The 20,121-nt window shown below is 46.8% G+C and overlaps 2 protein-coding genes across 2 annotated transcripts in view; one reads left to right on the top strand and one right to left on the bottom strand.

Moving 5' to 3' along the window:
• The window catches only part of LOC126234959 (rab3 GTPase-activating protein catalytic subunit), a gene marked incomplete at its 3' end in the record, with an annotated part of 492,900 nt that overhangs the window by 124,699 nt on the left and 348,080 nt on the right, over positions 1 to 20,121 (top strand). The gene's annotated exons all lie outside the window — the stretch shown is intronic.
• LOC126235979 (TLR4 interactor with leucine rich repeats) overlaps positions 1 to 20,121 on the bottom strand; it is a 336,875-nt gene that overhangs the window by 42,504 nt on the left and 274,250 nt on the right. Inside the window, exons 3-5 of the mRNA XM_049944957.1 lie at positions 9,240 to 9,558; positions 4,085 to 4,263; positions 1,309 to 1,627 (exon numbers count right to left, since the gene is read on the bottom strand). Of these exons, the coding sequence (XP_049800914.1) occupies positions 1,309 to 1,627; positions 4,085 to 4,263; positions 9,240 to 9,558 (817 nt within the window). The remainder of the gene's footprint in view (positions 1 to 1,308; positions 1,628 to 4,084; positions 4,264 to 9,239; positions 9,559 to 20,121) is intronic.

Raw genomic sequence — 20,121 nt, 5'->3', positions numbered from 1 at the left:
TTGTCTTAGGCGAAAGACATCAGCTCATATACAACTATAATTCGTCTTATGGTGCTTATTTTGTACAAATTAGATTTCGACAAGTGGTTTGTGCATGCCGTTTTAAGACATGGTTTGAATGAAGACGAGTGGTATCGGCAAGTTCGGTGTTTTCGAAAATTTGGAGTGATCTGCCATCAGTGACTTACTACCTCAGAACCACACTCTGGATAACCAAGAAGCGCTTATGGGGCACGTATTGGGTTTCGAGAGGTTTATGTGTGCCACCTTTTTTTTTTTTTTTTGTAGGTGAAAGCGAACTAGTGTTATCGGTTGGTTCACTACTTTCCTAAACTGTAAATGGTATGTAGACAGTACGTGATTGCCTCAGAACTGGAAAGGGTGCCTCTGCGAAGATGGTTATGGGATGTATTTTACATGTTTTGGATCTCGAATAATGGTTTATCGACGCCATTTCAGTGAGTTGTCTGTGCAAAGTAGATGAGTGGTATCTATAGGTTCATTGTTTTCTTAAATGTGGAATGTTATGCTGTCAGTGCTTGTCTGCTACAGAACTAGAATTTGAGTATTCTTGGATTGATTTATGTACGCCGTAGTAATAAAACCATGGAGCAAAACAGCTGAGAGGTACGGTAGGTTCAGTATATCCCTAAACTGGGAGAGACACGTTGCCAGGGCTGGAGTGGGTTGAGAACTTGCAGAATGGTAAGGCACATACCCCCACCCCCACCCTCAACCCAACCCCACCCACCCACCATCACCTCCACCCCCACCCACCCCCACCATCACCTCCACCCCCACCATCACCTCCACCCCCACCCACCCTCACCCCCACCCACCCTCACCCCACCCACCCTCACCCCCACCCACCCTCACCCCCACCCACCCTCACCCCCACCCACCCTCACTCCCACCCCCACCCTCACCCACCCCCATCCTCACCCAACCACACCCTCACCCACCCTCACCCTCACCCTCACCCACCCACACCCTCACCCTCACCCTCACCCCCACCCCCACCCCCACCCCCACCCCCAACCCCACCCCCAACCCCACCCTCACCCTCACCCCCACCCTCACCCTCACCCTCACCCCCACCATCACCATCACCCCCATCTCCACCCTCACCCACCCCCACACCCACACCCACACCCACACCCATCCCCACGCCTCACCCTCACCCCCACCCACCCACACCCACACCCACACCCACACCCACACCCACACCCATCCCCACGCCTCACCCCCACCCCCACCCCCACCCCCACGTTTGGGCGCACATTGGCAGATCGTGTGTGGGAGACCTACCCTCGGGCCGTATGTTGACGAAGCTGCGGTTGCGCAGCCGGTGCGGGCTGCCGCAGAACTGTGGGTCGCGCTCGCGTGAGGTGAGCTGCAGCTGCGCCGAGGAGCGCAGCCACCGCGCCAGCCATCGCAGGCGGCAGTCACAGCGCAGCGCGCGCCCGCCCAGAGACAGCCCGCGCAGCGAGCCCGCCAGCGGCGCCAGCACGCGCTCCGCCACCTGCCGCAGCGGGTTGCCGTCCAGCGCCAGCAGCGTCAGCGCCGGCGTCCGGCTGAACGCGTCCGCCGGCAGCTCCGCCACCAGGTTGAAGCCTAGGTCCAGCACCTGCCGGGGCACCATCTCATAAACAAACAACCAAAAAACGCAGTCATAGCTTGATATTAGATGCAGGGGCGAAACTAGACTGGGGCAGACTGGTATAGTGCCTCTGGACCCTGAGAAAAATGCTCCCCCTGGCGCACAAATAGTAGCTCATACACCTGACTACAGCTAAGCAGAACTCTAGTATCTGGACACCAATCACTAGGCATTAATATGGCATGTGTCCACCCTTTGCCTTTATGAAGGCTTGAACTCGGCTGAGGACACTTTCAGTGAGGTTACTGAATGTCCGTGGAGGAGTGGCAGCCCTTTCTTCCTCAATAAAGGAAAACACAGAAGGTAGTAATGTTGGACGCTGTGGTCTGCAGCGAAGCCGACGTTTTAATTGATCCCTAAGGTGTTCCATTTGGTTCAAGTCAGGACTCTGGGCAGGGCACCCAATTTCAGGAATATTCCTGTCCGCACACTTTTGCGTCGTAGATGCTAATTTAAACAAGGGACATTTTTCATATTACTACAGAAAATCATCGTCACCAAACTGTTCTTCTACTGGAAAACGTGTTCACATCCTTCCACATTTAGCTTTTTCCAATGCGCAAATAAGGGTACCACACAATAACCACGAGAAACACCCGCATACCGTAACATCACCTCCTCTGTACTCCACTGTTGGCATTCGCCAAACCCAAGACCTTCCTCTGAATTGACACACGCTATAGGGTGATTCATCACTTCAGATCACTCGCTTCCAGCCACCCACTGTCCAATGGTGTCACCCTATACAGCACGTGAAGTGACACTTAACAGTGACTAAAGAAATGTGTAGATTATGAGGAGCTGCCTCTGTACCGTGTTCTTGTTATCGCCCTATGTACAGTCATTGTGCTAACTGAACTGCTGGCAGCACTTTGCAACTCACGAGTGATTTCTTTCGTTGCTTTCGTGCAACCACCTTCCGCAATGCTTGCCGGTTCCTATCCATTGGTTTAGCTGTGTTTTCATTTCATAGTCATATCACCAACAGTCGACTTGGGCAGTTTTGGAGGGTCTGAAATGACCATGCTGGATTTGTTACTCAGGTGACATCCAATCACTAGTCCACGTTCGAAGCCACTCAGCTTTCGTGGCTGACTCGGACTGCTGATTCTGCTCCTCTACTGTCGACACAGTAAGGCCCCCTCCCCTCCTTTTACACTAACAGGCCCGTCTCTCCTAAAGGCTAGTGGTCATTTCCGCATTTCATAGAGGTATCTACATACGTTTGATCAGACAGTGTACCTCAGCTTCTTCCATTGGTTGGCAAGTATCCTTAAGCTGTATATCACATCCAAAAATCAAATGTACAAACTACGAAGATAACAGTGGGAGAATGAATCGAGAAACATAAAGGTAATTGTTGAAGACACGAAATGGAAATACCAGTTATAGCTGAACTCTCTTCGCGACGAGGAAACCACTAAGCACACTGAACTGAGATGATACGATGCCATCTGTGCATTTTCGCTCTAGAACACTAAAGGGGGAAATGTTACATTGCTACTAAACCATTGTAAAGTTAACTACTCCACATCGTATTCAATGGAAGTCATAATTTATAGGTTATGCATTAATTAATTACCATGCTATGTTACATACCAAATCAATTCTTGTTTTATACCCTACCACAATCGTAAATTTTACGAGAGTGTAGTAATCTGGGGTTAGGTTTCTTGACGTTTTTAATGTTCCGACAAACATAATTCTCGTGATTAAGAAAGGGACTGAAAGAACTGTGGAATTGAGTCCCGAAAAAAAATCCAACAATTTTGTTATACTTTCATTAATTCCATTCAGAGTCGTAGAAAAAATGAGTACAGCATCTCTTTCAGTTTAAGGGTGTCGTGGTATGGACTTTGTAACTATATATGGCTTATTAGGAACTACACTTTCGGAACCAACTTGCATCAAATAATCATTCGACAGTCTCTCTGAGGTAGGTTTCAACAGTTGTCGAAGATGGGAGGTCAAGTATAAATTACGTGAAGAAACAAATGAAAACAGTAAAGAAGCACTTCGACGAGCTTTGGGAGGGCCAAAGACAGTGCCTAGATGTAGAGTAACACTTCTTTATTCACGACAAAACAGAGCTCTCAGGGAATGTAGTAAGTTACAGGTGCAGACAGAGTGACACAACCTTTATTCATATCTTCGATCTCCAGTGAAAAGCTCAAAGTTATAAACGACGAGCTGTGATCGACGTTGTAGTCAGCTGAGGATCGGGAAAGGCGTCATGATTTACTTGCCCCACGATGTACATAACTGCAGTATCCCATAATCAGATGCCGTGATGTTTGTACAGCGTCGAAGAGCAAGCTAGACACCGGAAACAAAACTTGGTAATTTTGCAGACTGGCTGATGGACCAGACGTGTTTTTCCACGGCGACAAGTGTAGCCGTATCGGTAGTTCCCTGGCTGCCTACCCTGAGTTCGCCCAGAGTGCTGATGGCGGCTGCGGGGAAGTCGGTGAGCAGGTTGTTGAGCAGGCTGAGAGAGGTGAGCGTGTCGTTGACGCCGGCGAAGGCGTCTGGCGCCACCTGCTGGATCAGGTTCCGCTCCAGGTTGAGCGCCGCCAGCGAGTCCAGCGTCGACAGCACGCCGCCTGCGAAACGAAAACATCCCCTACAGGCGTGTGCCTTGTGTAGCAGGATGACAGACAACTGGCTCTTCTAGGAAAATCTTTCAGATAAAGCTGGTGTAATTTGCTCTCCTAGCGTAGGTGGCAGCGCTGGAGACTGCATGGCCTGTGGCTCGGTTCCATCCTTACTACCGTCCCATGTACGGTTTGTGAATACAGACAATAATAATTTCATGTGACTTGGTGCAAGTCTTCCTACTGGACGCCGTTTCGGCTACTTGCGCGTCCCTAACTGGAGAAAGGGGACCTACTGTTTAATGTCGAATCTGAACCACGTGTTGTTTCTGGGAACTCTTCATATCGTTGAGGTGAAGGCTAGCTTGAAACGACTGAAAATTTCGTGTTCCCACCGAGAATCGACCTGCAGCCTCTCTGTTGTTAGGCACACACTTTACCAGTTGTCCACCAGGCTCGACATGTATATAGATAGTTAACCTATAGGTTTTTGATGAGAGTTTGTGAGTATGAAAATATGTGTCATACATGGCCGTATCTTTTGATCGCATTGCCTTAGGAACTCAGTTTTTTTACACCGCCAAGGGACCGCAGACCTTTGTGCCTGACATAAATTTAAACTTATACATCTATCCATTTTTTGAGAAAAAGGAGTCTTAACTGTCGGGCGGACAGACAGACAACAAAGTGATCCTATAAGGGTTCTGTTTTACCAGCTGAAGTACGGAAATCTAAAAATGATCTTCATTACCCCTTATTAAAGCTTTCAGTGGTTCCAAAAGGAGTTCAGTATGCTGCAAGAAAAACTTTTGATCATCTGCCCAATAACATGTCTGATAGGTAACAAAGCAAGTTTTAATCTGATACAAAACAAGAAAAAAGTGTGATGAGTAGGACTTTAAAAATGTGTTCATTAATGTTAACACTAAACATGTGTACATATCCTGAAGGTTACTCATTCCCCATCATTGCAATACAAGAATCGTTCAGATCATTATTTTCATTATTTTTGTAACGGGAAACAAGGCGACGGTTTGTGTCGACACTGGACGTCGCATGAAAAACATGGCGAGCTTTATCATCATTTTGTTGGGGCCTTTGTCCCACGTCAACGCAGGGTCGGCCTTGTTACTATGGATTTGGCGATGTTAGCGTGGGAGGGTGGCCGGATGCCCTTCCTGTCGCCTCCGCGGGACGGAATCAGTGTACCCCAGCCGTCTGCGTGTAGTGTAAGCCATGAAATAGTGCGAACGTTTTTCAGATGTCTGCGAGCCGTGTAACGGAGGCAGGAGATGGGAACCAGCCCGGTATTCACCTAGTGGGATGTGGAAAACATGGCGAGCTCTATGTGTTTTGTAAATAGGAGCCACCTTTTCATGCTGTAATGTATTTTATTTCTCCCAGACGCGTCTGACCTTTTACTTTAAGGCATCTCCAGTGGGACCTCGAATGATACAGTTTTGTTTTTGGTATGTGAGATGTGTAGATTACAAAACAGTTCACATCTCGTTTTTTACGTAAATATGTGATAATTTACAGATATTCGCGTTTTTGGTTTGCATCTGCGTTTCGCGTTTCTTCTTCTGTGGTAACTTGACTTACGAAACGTAAGGGGAACATGAAAACGTGGTTACGTTTCACAAGTGAAGTTACAGTGCGACCTCCAGCATCTGACCAGATTAGAGGAAACGCAGATGGCTCGAAACAGCATATCCAGACACTCCGGGATGATGATGGCATTGAAACAGAGGATGACACGCGTAAAGCTGAAATACTAAACACCTTTTTCCAAAGCTGTTTCACAGAGGAAGACCGCACTGCAGTTCCTTCTCTAAATCCTCGCACAAACGAAAAAATGGCTGACATCGAAATAAGTGTCCAAGGAATAGAAAAGCAACTGGAATCACTCAACAGAGGAAAGTCCACTGGACCTGACGGGATACCAATTCGATTCTACACAGAGTACGCGAAAGAACTTGCCCCCCTTCTAACAGCCGTGTACCGCAAGTCTCTAGAGGAACGGAGGGTTCCAAATGATTGGAAAAGAGCACAGGTAGTCCCAGTCTTCAAGAAGGGTCGTCGAGCAGATGCGCAAAACTATAGACATATATCTCTGACGTCGATCTGTTGTAGAATTTTAGAACATGTTTTTTGCTCGAGTATCATGTCGTTAGGAAATGACACTTAAAGTAGTAAAGGAGTTTTGCTATTTAGGGAGTAAAATAACTGATGATGGTCGAAGTAGAGAGGATATAAAATGTAGACTGGCAATGGCACGGAAATAGTTTCTGAAGAAGAAAAATTTGTTAACATCGAGTATAGATTTAAGTGTTAGGAAGTCGTTTCTGAAAGTATTTGTATGGAGTGTAGCCATGTATGAAAGTGAAACATGGACAATAACTAGTTTGGACAAGAAGAGATTAGAAGCTTTCGAAATGTGGTGCTACAGAAGAATGCTGAAGATAAGGTGGGTAGATCACGTAACTAATGAGGAGGTATTGAATAGGATTGGGGAGAAGAGAAGTTTGTGGCACAACTTGACTAGAAGAAGGGATCGGTTGGTAGGACATGTTTTGAGGCATCAAGGAATCACAAATTTAGCATTGGAGGGCAGCGTGGAGGATAAAAATCGTAGAGGGAGACCAAGAGATGAATACACTAAGCAGATTCAGAAGGATGTAGGTTGCAGTAGGTACTGGGAGATGAAGAAGCTTGCACAGGATAGAGTAGCATGGAGAGCTGCATCAAACCAGTCTCAGGACTGAAGACCACAACAACAACATCATGTCGTTTTTGGAAACCCAGAATCTACTATGTAGGAATCAACATAGATTCCGGAAACAGCGATCGTGTGAGACCCAACTCGCTTTATTTGTTCATGAGACCCACAAAATATTAGATACAGGCTCCCAGGTAGATGCTATTTTTCTTGACTTCCGGAAGGTGTTCGATACAGTTCCGCACTGTCGTCTGATAAACAAAGTAAGAGCCTACGGAATATCAGACCAGCTGTGTGGCTGGATTGAAGAGTTTTTAGCAAACAGAACACAGCATGTTGTTATCAATGGAGAGACGTCTACAGACGTTAAAGTAACCTCTGGCGTGCCACAGGGGAGTGTTATGGGACCATTGCTTTTCACAATATATATATAAATGACCTAGTAGATAGTGTCGGAAGTTCCATGCGGCTTTTCGCGGATGATGCTGTAGTATACAGAGAAGTTGCAGCATTAGAAAATTGTAGCGAAATGCAGGAAGATCTGCAGCGGATAGGAACTTGGTCCAGGGAGTGGCAACTGTCCCTTAACATAGACAAATGTAATGTATTGCGAATACATAGAAAGAAGGATCCTTTATTGTATGATTATATGATAGCGGAACAAACACTGGTAGCAGTTACTTCTGTAAAATATGTGGGAGTATGCGTGCGGAACGATTTGAAGTGGAATGATCATATAAAATTAATTGTTGGTAAGGCGGGTGCCAGGTTGAGATTCATTGGGAGAGTGCTTAGAAAATGTAGTCCATCGACAAAGGAGGTGGCTTGCAAAACACTCGTTCGACCTATACTTGAGTATTGCCTATCAGTGTGGGATCCGTACCAGGTCGGATTGACGGAGGAGATAGACAAGATCCAAAGAAGAGCGGCGCGTTTCGTCACAGGGTTATTTGGTAACCGTGATAGCGTTACGGAGATGTTTAATAAACTCAAGTGGCAGACTCTGCAAGAGAGGCGCTCTGCATCGCGGTGTAGCTTGCTCGCCGGGTTTCGAGAGGGTGCGTTTCTGGATGAGGTATCGAATATGTTGCTTCCCCCTACTTATACCTCCCGAGGAGATCACGAATGTAAAATTAGAGAGATTAGAGCGCGCACGGAGGCTTTCAGACAGTCGTTCTTCCCGCGAACCATACGCGACTGGAACAGGAAAGGGAGGTATTGACAGTGGCACGTAAAGTGCCCTCCGCCACACACCGTTGGGTGGCTTGCGGAGTATAAATGTAGATGTAGATGCTAGCCAAAAACGAGAAGATATGTAAGTGATCACTAATTTACGTTCAAACGAGACGCGAACTGTTTTATTCTCTACAAGTCACATACCAGAACGAAAGTATATCATTCTGGACCCCACTGAAGACGCATGAAAGTTAAAGGCTAAACGCGTCTGGGAGAAATAAATTGCAGCAAGAAAAGGCCGTTTTTATATACAAAACGAATATTTCTGTGCTTGCTGCGGATGGTGGCCACGCAAACAAGTTTGTGATGAGCATGTTTGTTTGGGCTGACTCCAACTACGTAGCACAAAATCTGAGTTACATATGTCTGCCGAAAGATTAGAGAAAATGCGCGAGGGAGTCCGAGGAAAGGCTGTCGATGTGTTGCGGGCGGCTAGCCTGCAGCATAGGTATCAGAATGAGATTTTTCACTCTGCAGCGGAGTGTGCGCTGATATGAAACTTCCTGGCAGATTAAAACTGTGTGGCGGACCGAGACTCGAACTCGGGACCTTTGCCTTTCGCGGGCAAGTGCTCTACCATCTGCGCTACCCAAGCACGACTCACGCCCCGTCCTCACAGCTTTACTTGTTCCAATACCTCGTCTCTTACCTTCCAAACTTTACAGAATCTCATATCAGCGCACACTCCCGTGCAGAGTGAAAAATCGCATTCTGGAAACATCCGCCAGGCTGTGGCTAAGCCATGTCTCCGCAATATCCTTTCTTTCAAGAGTGCTAGTTCTGCAAGGTTCGCAGAAAAGCTTCTGTAATGTTTGGAAGGTAGGAGACGCGGTACTGGCAGAAGTAAGGCTGTGAGGACGGGTCGTGGGTCGTGCTTGGGTAGCTCATATGGTAGAGCACTTGCCCGCGAAAGGCAAAGGTCCCGAGTTCGAGTCTCGGTCCGGCACACAGTTTTAATCAGCCAGGAAGTTTCAGCATAGATATCCCTTGGCCGCCAGCCGAGACGAGACTCGTTCGCGCCGGCACTGACCTGGCGGCAGCTCGCGGATGGCGTTGTGCGAGAGGTCGAGGAAGGCGAGGCTGCGCAGCGGCGCGAGCGCGTCGGCCGGCAGGTGTCGCAGGCGCGCGCCGCGCAGGTTGAGGTTGCGCAGCGACGCGCCGAGCCCGCGCAGCGCGCCCGCCGCCAGCGTCACGTTGGCGTTGTCGGCCAGCCGCAGCGTCGCCAGTGACGACAGCGGCTCCAGCGCGCCCGCCGGCACGTGCGCCAGGCGGTTGCGCGACAGGTCCAGGTGCGTCAGCGCAGACAGCCGCGACAGCGCCGCCGACGGCACCGCGCCCAGCTCGTTGTCCTGTCGAACACACAGCAGTGTACAGTACGTTGACACACTCGTGGCGCGGACTCCGAACGACCGCGTGAAACCCAGCTCGCTCCGATCGTCCGGGACACAAACAAAGCACTAGACACAGGCACGTGAGTAGACACGGTGTTCCTAGACTCCCGAAAAGCGTTCAATCAGCTCATCTACATCGATACTCTGCAAATCACATTAAAGTGCCTGACAGAGGGTTCATCGAACCATCTTCAGAGTGATAATGATGATGAGGTCCCATACTCCTAGGAGCGTAGGGGACGATGCGGGAGACCCGCACCGCCAGATAGGCAAGGTCCTATCGGAGGTGGTTTGCCATTGCGTTCCTCCGACCGTAATGGGGATGAATGATGATGATGAAGACGACACAACAACACCCAATCATCTCGAGGCAGGGAAAATCCCTGACCCAGCCGGGAATCGAACCCGGGACCCCGTGCGCGGGAAGCGAGAACGCTACCGCAAGACGATGTGCTTCACAATAATTCTCTATTATTCCACTGTCGAAAGCACGCGCAAAAGACGAACACCTATATCTCTCCGTGCGAGCTCTCATTTCCTTTATTTTATTATGATTATGGTTCTATTGTATTGTATTTTATTGTCTATATCCGCATCTACATACATACTCCGCAAGTCACCTGACGGTGTGTGGCGGAGGGTACCTTGAGTACCTCTAGCGGTTCTCCCTTCTATTCCAGTCTCGTATTGTTCGTGGAAAGAAGGATTGTCGGTATACTTCTGTGTGGGCTCTAATCTCTCTGACTTTATCCTCATGGTTTCTTCGCGAGATATACGTAGGAGGGAGCAATATACTGCTTGACTCTTCGGCGAAGGTATGTTCTCGAAACTTCAACAAAAGCCCGTACCGAGATACTGAGCGTCTCTCCTGCAGAGTCTTCCACTGGAGTTTATCTATCATCTCCGTAACGCTTTCGCGATTACTAAATGATCGTGTAACGAAGCGCGCTGCTTTCCGTTGGATCTTCTCTATCTCTTCTATCAACCCTATCTGGTACGGATCCCACACTGCTGAGCAGTATTCAAGCAGTGGGCAAACAAGCGTACTGTAACCTACTTCCTTTGTTTTCGGACTGCATTTCCTTAGGATTCTTCCAATGAATCTCAGTCTGGCATCTGCTTTACTGACGATTAATTTTATGTGGTCATCCCATTTTAAATCACTCCTAATGCCTACTCCCAGATAATTTATGGAATTAGCTGCTTCCAGTTGCTGACCTGCTATATTGCAGCTAAATGATAAAGGATCTTTCTTTCAATGTATTCGCAGCACATTACACTTGTCTACATTGACATTCAATTGCCATTCCCTGCACCATGCGTCAATTCGTTGCAGATCCTCCTGCATTTCGGTACAATGTTCCATTGTTACAACCTCTCGATAAACTACAGCGCCATCCGCAAAAAGCCTCAGTGAACGTCCGACGTTATCCACAAGGTCATTTATGTATATTGTGAATAGCAACGGTCCTACGACACTCGCCTGCGGCGCACCTGAAATCACTCTTACTTCGGAAGACTTCTCTCCATTGAGAATGACACGCTGCGTTCTGTCATCTAGGAACTCTTCAATCCAATCACACAATTGGTCTGATAGTCCATATGCTCTTACTTTGTTCATTAAACGACTGTGGGGAACTGTATCGAACGCCTTGCGGAAGTCAAGAAACACGGCATCTACCTGGGAACCCGTGTCTATGGCACTCTGAGTCTCGTGAACGAATAGCGCGAGCTGGGTTTCACACGACTGTCTTTTTCGAAACCCATGCTGATTCCTACAGAGTATATTTCTAATCTCCAGAAAAGTCATTATACTCCAACATAATACGTGTTCCAAACTTCTACAACTGATCGACGTTAGAGATACAGGTGTATAGTTCTGCACATCTGTTCGACGTCCCTTCTTGAAAACGGGGATGACCTGTGCCCTTTTCCAATCCTTTGGAACGCTACGCTCTTCTAGAGACCTACGGTACACGGCTGCAAGAAGGGGGGCAAGTTGCTTCGCGTACTCTGTGTAAAATCGAACTTGTATCCCATCAGGTCCAGCGGCCTTTCCTCTTTGGAGCGATTTTAATTGTTTCTCTATCCCTCTGTCGTCTATTTCGATATCTAGCATTTTGTCATCTGTGCGACAGTGCAGTCTTCCTCTGTGAAACAGCTTTGGAAAAAGACATTTAGTATTTGGGCCTTAAGTCTGTCATCCTCTGTTTGAGTACCACTTTGGTCACAGAGTGTCTGGACTTTTTGTTTTGAACCACCTACCGCTTTGACATAAGACCAAAATTTCTTAGGATTTTCTGCCAAGTCAGTACATAGAACTTTACTTTCGAATTCATTGAACGCCTCTCTCATAGCCCTCCTGACACTACATTTCGCTTCGCGTAATTTTTGTTTGTCTGCAAGGCTTTGGCTATGTTTACGTTTGCTGTGAAGTTCCCTTTGCTTTGTATGTGAACCGGGAACCTAGAAACGACGGAGAGGCTCCGTCCCCGCCGCAGCCGCAGTGCTCCACAACTCCACGACGTCTTCCGCAGTCCACTTCACCCCAACGCCGCCCCACACCGAACCCAGGGTTATTGTGCGGTTCGGTCCCCGGTGGACCCCCAGCGAACGTCTCACACCAGACGAGTGTAACCCCTATGTTTGCGTGGTAGAGTAATGGTGGTGTACGCGTACGTGGAGAACTTGTTTGCGCAGCAATCGCCGATACAGTGTAACTGAGGCGGAGTAACTGGAACCAGCCCGCATTCGCCGAGGCAGATGGAAAACCGCCTTAAAAACCATCCACAGACTGGCCGGCTCACCGGACATCGACACAAATCCTCCGGGCGGATTCGTGCCGGTGACCAGGCGGACATGATTATGGTTTCTCCCGATGCAGCTCGGCTTCAACCAAATATTTTCGCACTCTGAAGGGAAAGCTGGTGATTGAAATTTCGTGAGGAGATTCCGCCTCATCGAAAAACGTGTTAATGATGTCAACCCCAAACCTTGTATCATTTCATTGACATTCTCTCCCCCCTATTTCTCGATAATACGAAACGTGCTGTCCTTCTTTGAACTTTCTCGGTGTATTCTGTTAATCCCATCTAGTAAGTATCGCAGACCCCTAGCAGTGCTCGAATAGAGGATGGACAAGCGCAGTGTAGGCAGCCTCTTTAGTAGATCTCTTCCATCTTCGAAGACTTCTTCCAATAAAACGCAGTCTTCGGTTAGCCTTCCCCACAACATTTTCTATTTGTTCCTTCCAGTTTAAGCTCTTCGTAATTGTAATTCCTAGATATTTAGTTGAATTTACGGCCTTTAGATTTCACTGACTTATCGTGTAACGGAAGTTTAACGCATTCCTTTTAGCACTCATGTGTTTGACCGCACACTTATTTAGGGTCAACTTCAAATTTTCGCACCATACATATATCTTTTCTAAATCGTTTTGCACTTTGTTTTGATCTCCTGATGATGTGTTTAGTAGTCGATAAACGACAGCGTCATCCGCAAGACAGCTGCTCAGATTGTCTCCCAAATCGTTTATATAGGTAGGGAACATTAAAGGATCTGTAACACTATCTTGGGGATCGCCAGAAATCACTTCTGTTTTATTCGATCGCTTTCCGTCAGTTACTACGAACTGTCACCTTTCTGACAGGAAATCACGAATCCATTTGCATAAGTCACACGATATTCCATAAAAACGCAATTTGATTACAAGCAGTTTGTGAGGTACGGTATCGAAACCCTTGTGGAAATCTAGAAATACAGAATCTGTTTGAAATCCCTTGTCAGTAGCACTCAACACTTCGAATGAGTAAGAAGCTACTCATGTCTGACAACAACGATTTTTTTAAAATCCGTGTTGACTGTGATTCCATTCTCTTCCAGTTAATTCAAACATTCCAAAATCCTGCTGCGTATCGGCGTTAATGGTATGGACCATAATTTGGTGGACTACTCCGCACGACTGCCCAATGAACAAAATACGAGAGTGTGGAATTTCAGACCAACTATGTGAGTCTATTCAAGGGTTTCTAGGAAACACAATATAAGCATGTCATTTTGAAAGGAGAGAGGTCTTCAGGCGTAAAAATAACTTTGGGCACGTCTCAGTCGATTTTTATAGCGCCGTTACTTGTCACAGTATATGTAAATGACGTAGCAGCTAACGTTGGAAATTCTGTGGGGCTTTCAGCAGATGATGCTGTTGTACACAGAGAAGTCGCAACGCTAGAAAATTGAAGAAAAATTCAGGAAGACTTGCAGAGCATCGACGCTTTGTGTACACAGTCGCAGTGGACTCTCAACATAAACAAATGCAACTTATTGCGGGTACAATAGCAACAAAGACACTATATGATTGCAGAACAATCACTGGAAGCAGTAACCTCTATAAAATATCTAAGAGTATGTGTACGCAGACATTTGAAGCAGAACGACGACATAAATTTAGTTGTGAATAAGGCAGATGCCAGGCTGAGATTCATTGGAAGAATCCTCAGGAAATGCAGTGCATTATGACTGGAAGTATTCAGAGTCAGATATTCAATCTGCATTGGAGTGTGCAGTGATATGAAAGTTCCTCGCACATTGAAACTGTGTGCTGGACCGAGACTCCAACTCGGAACGTCATCCTTTGTCAGGCATCTACTGATTGCGCTACCGAAGTATGATTCTCGACCCTTCCTCACTGCTCTGTTTCCGCCAGAACCTCGTTTCCTGCCTTCCAAACTCCTGCCACGAAGTTTCATATCAGCCCACACTCAGCTACAGAGTAAACATTTCGTTCTGGAAACTTCCCCCAGGCTAAAACATCACTCGGCAGTATCCATTCTTCCAGCAGGGCTAGTCTTAAAGGTTCCGCATGAAACTTCCTGTGGAGTTTGGAAGGTAGGAGATCAGCTACTGGCCGAAATAAGGCAGTGATGTCGGTCGTGAGCCGTGCTTGAGTAACTCACCCGCGAAAGGCAAAGGGTCCCGAGCTCGAGTCTTGCTCTGGCACTCAGTTTTGATCTGCCAAGAAGTTCCATCAATGGCAGTACCTCCAAAACACTCGTTCGACCATTGCTTGAATAGTGCTCGTGAATATGGTGTGCTTGTCAGGTAAAACTGATAGAGGAAATAGAGAAGATTCAAAGAAGAGTAGCACGTTTCGTTACAGGTTCATTTAGTAAATGGGAAGACGTCATGGGGATACTTACAAAACACTCGTTCGAGCATTACTTGAATATTTCTCGCCAGTATCCTTACCAGATAAAACTGATAGATGGAATGGAGAAGATTCAAAGAAGAGCATAAGAGCAGCACGTTTCGTTACAGGTTCATTTAGTAAGTGCGAAGACGTTACGGAGATACTCGGCCATATATATGTCTTGTGAAAAGCCCACGAAGATGAAATAAGAGAGATTCGCGCGCACACAGGGGCATACCAGCAATTGTTCTTTTGCAGTCCATACGCGACTGCAATAGAAAACGGGGAAGTGACGCTGACATACACAGTACCCTCCACCACATACCGGAAACTGGTTTGTGGACTATAGATGCAGATGTACGTGTTAAATACAGTGGTACCTCATTTATACGGCCGTCATTAATCTGGGTCTCCAGTTCAACCGAATCATTCTCTCTTGAAGTAGAGTAACTGCTTAGTTTTCGATAACCCGCTACTAATTAGGGCAACAATCGTCGGTGTCACTCATTAAATTTAAATTTAGGCGACAGCCATACGTGGATACTCGCACAGCACCAGTTAAGACGTCAAGCACACATTCAGTCGTGTGGGACTCTTCCGTCCGATGAAACCTGTCTCTGGGGACTGTGAGTGCGTTTTTCGTTTGAACGACATCAAAATTTTTTGGTTTACCGAAGTTTTTCAGTGCAAATATGGGGTTTAGATTTGCACGTATTACAAAAGTTAAACACCTGTTTACCTAACTTTGGCGTTGCATCGCTCCTGAATGTTTTTGTTTTTGTCTCGTAGCAGTCAGAAGAATATCTATGCACTTTACGCGACTTTCGTTCCTTTGTTTCCTGATGGTGTTTGCTTCTTCTTGTACCGACTTTCACTGGAGTTCCTTCATGTCTATTCCATGTGAGCGCGTCTGCCAGCATTTTCCGAAATACTGTCATTGGCAGTTTCCATCCCGTCACATCGTGTAATACATATAACGCATTCACAGTAGCGGTGTTGAAAAAAAGATCGAATGCTAAGTTTCCATACCATTTTACTGTCTGTCTCAATGGGCTGCTACATGCAATCATGGTGATTCACACAGGACGATAGCAGTTGTTCCCTTGTTAAACTCAGTAACGATTTTCTGTTTTCGATAAACCCTTATTTTCGAAGTTGCCTTTTTACCATACCATGCCCGTTTACACTCCAACTCAATAACCATCAAAGGGTGTACTTCCACTTTATTTGCTAACTCGGCTCGATGCCAGTTGCCGAGGGATTATTTCTTTTCCGCGACTACGTCTGTGTGGCAGGTGGCGACTGCTGCACGGCCGTCCGATGGGTTGCTGCTCGGCAGGCGCACCAGTACGCACCCGTTTGTACTCGACGTACGTCAGCTGTCGCCGGCAAGAGGGACTGCCGCCTCAGCGGAAAGCCCAGGGAAATCGGCTGCGTACTCAACGTGTGGACAAGTGAACATTTTGCTGTACAGCACTTTATTGCCCCCATTTGTTGTGAGTGAGAAATTACATAAAAGAGAAAAGTGAGGAGAGAGAAAGAATAATTGTCGAAAAACATCGGCGCGGAATTTGTTGGTGGAAGTTCAGCAGTCTAAGATTAGAAGAATGATCAGTGGGCACGCATTTGTGAATCCACTGACGCAATTTGGACACTGAATAAAGAAACTGGGGACAATGCCGACCCTTCGGAGTTCCATGAAGCATCCACAAATATTTGGGGATGCTTAGACTTAGGTGTTAATTACGTAAACGACTGGCTGCCAAATGACGGCGTCGTTGGCTGTGATGTGATGACGAAATTATCGCCGTTCGTGCGTCTGCAGATAATGACAATAGCGATAAGTTCCTAAGTGCTCTTATTCTCAAGTACGTGAGTGAATAGTCTGGATAAGTTGTGCACTGTCAATTAGTGTGCATCAATACATATACACTATTTCTAATGTTTAGTGCTTGACTTATTGTGTTAAACTTTTAACGTAGGATTTAAATTTTTAAATGCTGTCAGTAGTTACGTGAAATGTTGTTGTTGTTGTCGTCGTCGTCTTCAGTCCTGAGACTGGTTTGATGCAGCTCTCCATGCTTCTCTATCCTGTCCAAGCTGTGCAATGTGAAACACTAAAAGTAGAATTTTTGTTGCTCCTAGATGTGGCCGTGTGACAGTTTTACCCATTTAGTAAGGATAGAGGCCGAATGCGCTCGTTCCTATAGAGTCGACGAAGTATATTCATTCTTCCTATGTATCTCGTGAAAAGACCACGAAGGTAAAACTAGATCGATTACAGGTCACACAGAGGCTTTACCAGTACTCATGAAATGTATTCGTAAATTGCGACTACGGTACCACCAAAGCTGTAGAGTTTACAAGAAACAAATGAAAATTTGTGCCGGACGGGACCCGAGCCAGAATTTTCTGCGTTATGCAAGCGGTCATCTTAAATGCTTTGACTATGCAAGCACGTTTCCATCCCGACCCAAACCTCCATGTCCCTTGTCTGCTACCCGCAGTGCTCGCTACCCACAGTGCTCGCACGGTTATGTGATACGCGCGCAGAGTGAGACTTACGGGAATTGTACAGAAAGTAAGTTCTGATCGGTGGCCAAATGTGAACCACAGTAAAAATCAGAAATGTTTTATTTGCCCTTAGCAATTTTCCAGTACCCTCGTAATACAAGGCAGCTTATGGGCTTTCTGCCAATTCTCTACGCTGGTCTGCAACTCGTTGTCTGTTCCGAAATGTTGTCTTCATAGCCAGCAGTTCATGTGAGTAGAGATGAGAATCAGGGGGAGGCAAGTCCGGGCTATACGGTGGGTTATCAAACACTTCCGATTTAAAATGCTGCAGGAACTTCTTAATTGCCCCTGCAGTATGCGGTTGAGGTTTGTCATGAAAAAGGAATTGAGCGACAGTCACATTTCGTGGTGTTGCATGAAATCATACGAAATCTCTTGCCAGGCGCCCATACTTGGCGGAAACGCTATTTATCTGGGCTCTTTACGTTCTCACTGTGCGCTCAGAACTGGAAGGAGCGACGTGACGCATTAGATGGGTGTACTAGGAACACTGTCTAAGACATCTGTACAAAGCTTTATCGCATTTTCAATGTGACTTCCATTTCGCGGCCGGTGGAACTTACTTTCTGGACACCCCTCGTATTTAGTTTTCTCGTCAGATTCTCATGGCCTTAGCGTATACACTAATGAGCCAAAACAATATGACCACCTACTTAAAAGAATGTAGGTCCACCTCTGGAACGCATTTCAGTAGTGATTCTGCGAGCCATGGATTCGACAAGTACTTGATAGGTTTCAAGAGGTTTGTGGTAGAGATGGGCAAAGTCGTTCATCCTTGGGAGCTAGTTCACTGGTGATGGCCCTTTTTTAGGAACCGTTCATTTTTACTCATTCACCGTTCATTGTGCTTGGTATATGGTTCTTATGAAAAACTGATAGTTAGTAGCATAGGGACTCAAGATGGAAGGCGCTAAGAGGGGGCACTTGCCTCCCTCCTGGAGTACAGAGTTTTTATTCATAACATAATTCTCACACACTTGTAATTTTCGTGATTGTGCAAAACAGACTGCTCGCCAATTACGCACGATTTGTTGACCGCTACGAGCAGAATAGATAAACATGTGACAATTAGGCAGTGAAGAAATAGCAAATAAGCTAATGCAAACAACTTCGAAACAATAGATGACGATTGGTAAGCGACAATGAGCTGTCTAGTACTAGGGCCGATTTTTCATGCGCCGCCCTGTAACACTGAAATAATATTGTAGGAGTTATCACATTCTCTTTACAAAATGTGACACCATACACTCGATTACGTAGCGCGGGCTTCATTCGGTTGTAAGTCGGTCTGCCTTCCATAACAATGAACATGCTCTTTTACCATGCATCAAAAAAAGACGGATAATGGCCTCTCGCGTGTGCTGTGCCGACGTCCTTTGCGTGTCTAATAACAAAGAATCTTGCCTTTTTACTAATATTTCTTCTGCTGTTTATCGTATTAGTGAAGTAAAAGATGTCTGTATTAGATACCACGTAATTGTTATGTAATTTACGTAATTATAAAATACATTTTCATTACCGTTCGTGGACGCTGAATGGAATACGAAAACAACCAGAAGTTCAAAAAAGGTATGAAACAGATCTAGAATTGGCGTGCGCAGCGAACGAAACGAACAACAACGCGTTACTGAACTATGAGCAGTCGGCAGTGGAACTGCGACGAGTGGCCACGCAAAGGAGGACGAGTCCGGCCGAGCGAGACCGAGACCGAGACCGGGACCGAGGCTGGAATGAGACCGGCTGACGTGCCGTTCGGGAACGAGACCGAACGTATCCCTTTCCCGGGAACTATAAGTAGGAAGCCGCGACCGAAGTGAAGTATAAAAGACCCTTCCCTAGAATTCGTTCCTTGCCTGTTCCGTTCATTTTGGTGAACCGTTCCTTCAGACCTGTTAGTTCGTGAACGACCCACCTCTAGTTTGTGGCACCAGATGCCTATGCACAGGTCACACATTTCCCGTAATTTACGGGCGATTGGTTTGTGGGCGCAGAACCGGCGCCCTATAGCGTCCCAGTGGGTTTCATCGGCTTCAGATCAGTCGAATTTTTTGGCCAAGATGTCAACGTGAGTTCATTTTCATGCTCCTCAAACCATTGCAGCTCGATCCTGGCGTTGTGACAGGGACAGTTATCCTGCTGGAAGATACCACCGCTTCTGGGGAAGACAACAAGCATAAGGGATCACAGGCGGTCCCTGATAATGTTCACGTAAGCCTTCGCTTACTACCGCAGATCCCATGGAAGCCCAGGCGAATGTCCCCAGTAACATAGTACTCCTCCCAACGGCATTCGTCCGTGGCGAGCTGCGTGTTTCGAGCATCCGTTCGCCTGGTTGACGGCGTGTCTGGACACGACCTTCGACCTGGTTTAACAATAAAACGGGAGTTACCCGACCACGCGACACGATCACATTGATTCGCAGGTCGGTCTCGATGATCTCCTGCCCGCTTTAATCATAATGGTGGATATTATTGGATCAACATGGGAACATGTAGGCCTCCTCTGATACGGAATACAATGTTCAACACTGTGAGATGAATGATGTGCTCCAAAACACTTATGCCTACGCCAACCCTCTCCCATCGACATAGGGATCACTGGAGACGGAGCACTAGCTCGGAATGTCTCAAGCATGTGGAAGGAAATTGGCCGTGGCCTCTCAAAGGAACCATCCTGGAAATCGTCAGGAGCGATTTCGGGAAATTACGGAAAATATAAATCTGAATGTCCGGACACGGATTTGAATCGTCGTCTTTCCGAAT

This window comes from Schistocerca nitens, chromosome 2 (genome assembly GCF_023898315.1).
Source record: "Schistocerca nitens isolate TAMUIC-IGC-003100 chromosome 2, iqSchNite1.1, whole genome shotgun sequence".
Classification (NCBI taxonomy): Eukaryota; Metazoa; Arthropoda; class Insecta; order Orthoptera; family Acrididae; genus Schistocerca; species Schistocerca nitens.
Note: the sequence above shows the minus strand (reverse complement) of the source record. Positions and strands in the feature narration are given on the sequence as shown.